The sequence below is a fragment of the Lissotriton helveticus genome, chromosome 10, assembly GCF_964261635.1.
Source record: "Lissotriton helveticus chromosome 10, aLisHel1.1, whole genome shotgun sequence".
Lineage (NCBI taxonomy): Eukaryota > Metazoa > Chordata > Amphibia > Caudata > Salamandridae > Lissotriton > Lissotriton helveticus.
The window spans coordinates 191,025,623-191,032,547 of NC_136071.1; the positions used below are offsets into that span (position 1 = coordinate 191,025,623).

General features: G+C 40.0%; 1 protein-coding gene across 1 annotated transcript in view; it reads left to right on the forward strand.

Moving 5' to 3' along the window:
* Window positions 1-6,654, forward strand: part of LOC144783975 (uromodulin-like) — a 187,905-nt gene extending 181,251 nt beyond the window's left edge. Inside the window, exon 18 of the mRNA XM_078662698.1 lies at window positions 6,536-6,654. Within this exon, the coding sequence (XP_078518824.1) occupies window positions 6,536-6,654 (119 nt within the window). The remainder of the gene's footprint in view (window positions 1-6,535) is intronic.
* The last annotated feature ends 271 nt before the right edge of the window (window positions 6,655-6,925 follow it).

Sequence of the window (6,925 nt, forward strand, 5' to 3'; positions counted from 1 at the left end):
AAACAAGATCTCCTCTTGGAAAATTGGTTAAATAAGGATCACCTGATGATTTATGCTCAGCTACTATTTTCCACTCGATTTTCTTGACCATTGGTCAAGAAATGTTTTCAATTATAAATCTTTCTCTCTCCTCAGACTTGAACCACATTGAATGAAAAAGTGGACATTTTATTCCTTTTCTAAAAACAAATAATCTTGACTGTTTTAAATCAGAGTACCACAGACCTATCACTTTACTGCTGTACTTAGGAAAGTTCGCAAAACATGTGGTAGCCATGCAACTTTCCAATCAAGCAGAATCTTACAATCTTTTACATATCTGGCAACCTGATTGCCATCTTGGCCAGAGCACTGAAACTACTTAAGCACACTTATTCATCATACCGTAAAATATAAAAACAGTTCTGAGGAACTACCATGGGTGCTACCTTGATTGCAATGAAAGGAAAAAAACAGGGAAATGATTCAACATTTCTATACATGAATAACATCAACAACTCAATTTTTTCTTTTCTTAGATCTATCTTTTAATAATCAGAAGCTGGCTATGTGGCCATGGTTCACCTGCTCCAAAGCCAATATTTACTTTCAACTGTACATGAGGATAACAACAAAGGGCAACCCTTATTTTATGGTTTAACATCTTAAAAAATAAGTAATTGTTGTTTTTCTGCTCAACAGTAAAGCTTTGGTGCCTAAGTTAAATATATCATATATATTTAACCACTAGGGTAAAATATCAGATAAGGTGTCGTGAAAACTGAGGAACCTTATAGCAATTCTACCTCTGTTGAGGCTACACTATTCTATGATGCTGTTCATCTTTCCTTCATTTTATTGTTCAACAGCATCACATTTTATATTCAGTGCAGTGGGCATGCCAATGGCAAACCCATCTGCAGTGATCCACTCCTGACCAATGCCTAGCGAAAATCATGCTGCTCATTTTAAGGATAAACTACCATGCAGATTCTACGCGGTTGTATGTCGTTACAACGCATTCCGTTGCAACGCATGCCTTTACAACGTATGCGTTACAACGGAATTCTTTTCCCACGCATAACCTTTACCACGAATTTTCCTTTACCACGCATAGATTTACAACGATTTTTGTTGTTAATTTATGCGTGGTAAGGGCATACTCTTGGTAAAGGTTATACCCCTCCCCTGTACCCTTACATGACCCCCCAGCCCCAACTCCTTATAATTACCCCTGCCCTTAACCCTTATTCTTTTTTTTATATACTAAAATTCCCCTTACCTTTTCACGTCGTCTCCTCTTCATCTTCGTTTGTTACGTCGTACGTCGCTGATTGCCTCTGCTTTGGAACATCAGGTGCGTTTTTGGGGGGAAGACCCCCCCAACCCACCGTTTTAATCCCATGTTTTATTTTTATTTTTTAGGGGAGACCCCCCAAGACCCCTTTTTCTTTTTTTAGCATTTACCACACATGCCTTTACTACGTATTTCGTAGTAAAGGTATGCGTGGTAAAGGCTGTCGGTGTAACCATGCATGCGTTGTAATGCATGCGTGGTAAATGTTTTTGTAGAAACGGCCGCGTTGTAGTGCCCGTTTCCCATTCTATGCACCGATGGAGTTGATGGATTATAATCCAGCCATTGTGAGATTGCTAAATCGTAATACTACCTCTGCCAGAGAGATATGCAAGTCTTTGTCCATAACCTGCTTCCAGAGAGGGGATAGTTGTGCAGATTGCCATGCTCAGATAACATTTTTTACCTAAATGCAAGACAGGGATTCATTACCTTCTTCGTAATCACAACATAGATATTCTCAATCTTGTAAACCTTGCTTCACACTTCATATACTGATTCATCAGCTCTAGTTTCACATGGTTTTCAAATTAACCATATTAATTAGCTCACACTAGAGGAAGAGAGTTTGCGTTAATTTTTTTTAATGTTTTCTCAATATCCCAGCTGTGAGCCTGTTCAGTGGGTTGAGATATTGGGTTTCAAACTCACTCTCTCATCTTAAATTATTTAGTTAGGAATTTTACTCTTTTGACCACCGGGTCCAGCGTGGAGTTCAATTTAGAATTCCTAAAATTACTTTCATCTAACTTTTTGGGGTAGCAATCTTCCACATATTCAGAGATTTCAAAATATTGGTGTACTACCCTGTAAGACCACATTCATCCATTTTGGCAAGGGAAAGGTCTGGAGGAAGATTGCATCTGAAAGGCTAGACCAGACTCTGACTCCACTGCCTCCCTTTTTTTATGAAGACATTGATATTAATTCCCCATAGTCGCACAATGATTTGTAAATAAACTGGATACCACAACTTTGAACAGTTCACTTTGTGGGGGGAAAAACACCATGGGCACATGTAAAAAAAACTAGAGCACCACCTGGTGCAAAGGCTATTGTAAACAATCTACTTTGCTGCCCTCTGATACTGCATGCTTCCTATTCAAAAGGAAAAGCAGATTACTATGGAATTAAAATCACCAATACATCAAATTCATTTTAACAACTGTTCAGAATTCCTATGTCACTGATGAGTCCTACCTACGAAACGATACCTCATCCTGAGCAACAAGAACACTGCGATTGCATAGCTGATTTTGTGTTAGCAAAGTTCCTTCTCCGTGTTAAAGCTTTACTCTAAAATGTCCTCCTAATCAATGTCCTCCTAATGCAGATTTTGATAGCGATGGGGTTTCTTTCTCAAGCAGCCTCATAGATAGGTATTTACTGAAATTTGATTTTCTGACCCCTGGATCTAGCTTGAGTATGTCTCACTTTGAGTAAATCTGATTCACCACTAGAAAAGTGTTCTGTGCAAGTTTTACATATAGCCCCTACTAGGATTGCCTCAATTTCTAACGCTCCATACAAGGATAGCACCAGTGGCTAAGGGCTTTGAAGCAAGCAGTCATCTCTGCTTTATTATTATTTATTGTATCAGACCTCTCTGCCGCCTTCATACAATGTGTCTCGACATCTTGCTTGTGTGGCTCAATGATATAGCAAATAGAAATGGTTCTTATGGGTATAACAACTAATTTGTACAAGGTAATAAATACTCTGGAAACATTTGAAAGAAACACACCAAAATTACAAAAATAATAATCATATAGACAGCTTTCCCTTTAGCTGTGAGTAGTATCTTTACTCACTGCTCAATGAGGCAGTTATCGGAGCAATGCTTTTATTGAGATACCGCAATGGCAAAAGCGAAGCAGTCAAGACACTCTTTCCATTTAGTCTTTAAGTCATTGAAACAGGATATGCCCCAGGGATCATCTCTAAGCCCCAACCTATTTCATATATATGTTGGTCCTCCGGCTCAGAAAATTAGGACATTTGGATTAAACATTAGGACCTATGCTGACAACACAAGGTTGACATTTCACCTGGAATATGCAAAAGAACTCTATAAGAAGAGGCTCGGAAGCAATAACGAACTAAAGCTGAACTCAGTTTAAAAAGAAATCTTTATTTTAAGAGAATGTTCTGAGATCTTGACTAAGGACTGGTAGTTTTGTCAACTTGTAACATCGCCCACCCAAGCTATGGAGGCCAAAGACCTGGGCGTTAGTGCAGATAATTCACTCTCTTTTAAATCTCACTACAATTAGAGTCACTTCCACTTGCTTCTTCTTCCATTTGAAGTAATGTGTCCAGTCTTATTGGTATCAACAGCTCACCAGAGGCAGAGAGGGAAGGGAAAGAGGAGTTACTTGAATTCCCCCATTGGGTCGCTTCAATAGCAAAAGAGAGAGCTTACCTACATACAACAATACCTCGCTATCAGGAGGGCAGGATTCCTATTTTTAGCAGACTGTCACTCACATATTTCTGAATTAAAAAGGCCATGAAGGTCACTCTAATAATACCTGAAGAAAACTGCAAGCCCTAAAATAGATGGGGTGTACCTAGGTTTGTGGTATTATTATACAGTATAAGTGAGTGCATGGAATGTGTCTTCAGCCACACATATTTATGCAGTATATACCATTAATTATTGCTAATGAAACATGGATGACCTTATAAGCTACTACATAACCAGTGAAAGTGAAACATGTTGACTTGGGGTTGGGAAAAGCATTAACCTCTCCTTATACACCTCATCCCTGTTTGTATTGGAGACAAGAGTATATTAAAGTTAGGATTTCCAAAATGAGCAAACTTAGACATTTTTAATTTCCCTTTTCCGGTCCCCTTGACTGAATCTGCAGGTAACAACAAGTGCTCTCTGCACTGGGAGCTCATCAGTAACTTAAAAGTGTACCTGCATAGGACTCAATGATGAAGCATGCTACATAGGATGTGTGGGTTACACTCTTATTGGTAGCCAAAGGGAGAACCATGGTTACAAGGGTACTATTCTTGCATGACAGGACTATTGCAGTGCATTTTCCTTGGCCTTCCTAAGGTTGCTAGCAAAATCATATTTTCTACAAAACTGATTGCATGGACTATTCTGATCTTGTCCAGCAAAACCCCTATGTTCCGGTTGTGAAACAGCCACATTAGCTCCCCCTTAATAAACATGTCATTTTTAAGAGCTTATACATTATCCATAGGGCTTCATTGAAACAAGGGCCCATATAAATGCAGGCCAATCTGGGCCACTACTACGCATCCTGAAGCCTTCAATCTTGTGCTGTATAATTAACCTGAATTAGAAAGCACAAAGGAGGATGACCTGCTTGTTTTCCTGAATGTTAATTCCTCAGCTCATTCATGCTTACTCGCCCTGCTTATGACTTTGCATATCATTTTACACATGATTTTCTTCTTATGCCGTCCTCATGTAAAACTAGAAAATTACTGATATACGTACATACATAAATACAGATATTTCCGGATTCTGACCAGACACAATGGGGCAGATTTACAAGCCCAGTGTGCCACTTTTGCGCCGCTGTTGCGTCAGTTCTGTGATGCAGTGGCGGCGTAAAGCTAGCGCGATGCTGCGGGGATTTACAACGTGACGCATCTAGGGAGATGCGTCATTTTGTAAAGCCCTGCGCCACATGAAACCTGTGTCAGGTTTCATGTAGGCTTTCCGGCACAGGGCAGGGCGTTCCGGCGCAGGAACGCCTCGGAAAAGTGCCTGAGTAAAATCGACAAGATTTCACTCAGTCACTTTTCTGACCCCGCTGCGTCAAAACCCTGCGCCTGCTTGAAGCAGGCGTAAGGTGTGACGCACCATGTGCAGGAAAGGCCGGGTTGGCACAATGCTGGAGTTGTGTCACACCCGTGACACAACTCCAACACTGCACCAATGTTACGATGGCAGATGCGACACGCATCTGCATTTCCTTGTGCCGTGCTGTGCCGCATTGTAAATGCAGCGCATCCGTGGTGGTGCAAGGATTGTGATGCGTGTTGCAAGTTTCCTGGTGCATCCCTGCTGATTTGCCAGGAATTGTAAATCTGCCCCAATATATTGAATATTGAATTCTGACCTATCAAGGATCATTATATAGTTAATCTCTGATAACTGGAAACGTCTAGGGTTTATATCCAGATTTTATCACGGAATAGAAGGGGATGAATTAATGAAGCTTCGAGAAAGCGAAGCAACTTGCAAAACTTTTTCAGCCAGATTCATCAATGGAAAATCGGCTCACAAAGGGCCAGATTCTGAGAATCTGGCCCTTTGCGAAAGCAATTTTTGCATTTGGGATTCATCACCCCAAATGCAAAAATCGCAAATTGCGAGGAATTGCATTTAAGGAATCTCTATTTGAGATTCCTTAACTGCAATTCATGAACCATTTTTGAACTGCGAAATCGCTATTTTTGGCCGCTATTTACCGCGAACTCTGACTTCGCGGTAAATAGCGAAAACTTAGAAAAATGCACTTTAGTGCATTTTTCTAAGTTGTATGTTACACACACACATGTCCTTTGGACATGTGTGTGCGCAACATCAGTCTACATTTACATTTCAGGGGTGCTACAGGGTGTCCTTTGGACACCCCTGGCACCCTTGAAATTGCATCCTTATTTACGATTAGCAATTTGCTAATCGCAAATAAGGAATGACTCCCCATTCATTCCTATGGGCCTATAGGCCTAAAGGCCCATAGGAATGATTGGGGAGTCATTCCTTATTTGCGATTAGCAATTTGCTAATCGCAAATAAGGAAGCTGTAGAAATCGCAAATAATATTGCGATTTCTACATGAATCCCGTTTTGCGAGTCTTTAATAGCGATTCCTTAATAATCGCCATTAAGGACTCGCAAATTGGGACATTGATGAATCTGGCTGTTTGAGAAGAAAATAATTGGCATTTACATATTCAAAAGTCAATTTGGCTGGTAATACAGTCTAAGGTACTCCGAAATCCATTAATATAAGAACGTTATAAGTTCTCATATATTGAACTCTTGCAAACATCCTACGAGTACCCTGCACCTTGATTAAACTCAATTGAAAAGAAAAAGAAGTGTCCTTCCCACACATCTTCCGAAAATAAAAAATATATAGACATACCCTTGCGGTATATAAAACTTTTGTTATTTCGTTCCTGTTTGTTTTTCTGTTCTAGAAAGTCTACATTTTAAGAACTTCCTCAAATATGTAAAATTCTCCTTTCCACAGACCTTTGGATTGGTCACGGCCATTTTCAAGTTTGGTATTAACATGATCAGAGCTTTTCCTCTTTGAGCTGTCTCACAAGCGAAATCTGAAAAGTTACAAAAAGATAATCCTTTGCCTACCTGGATCTAAAGGCTCTAGCTTAATTAAGCCTGTATTTGCTCCTTGATATGGTTGTCAGTGAGCTAGGTAATTATAGTACAAGGAAAGCGTCAGCTTTAGGTTTCTGAAAGGGAGCTTGATGGGCCTTGGCTATGCGTAGGTCCCTTGCTACATCAGAAGAGTCGGCTGAAATCACATTTATGAGCAACTTCTTAAGGAAGACTTTCAATGGTTTCTC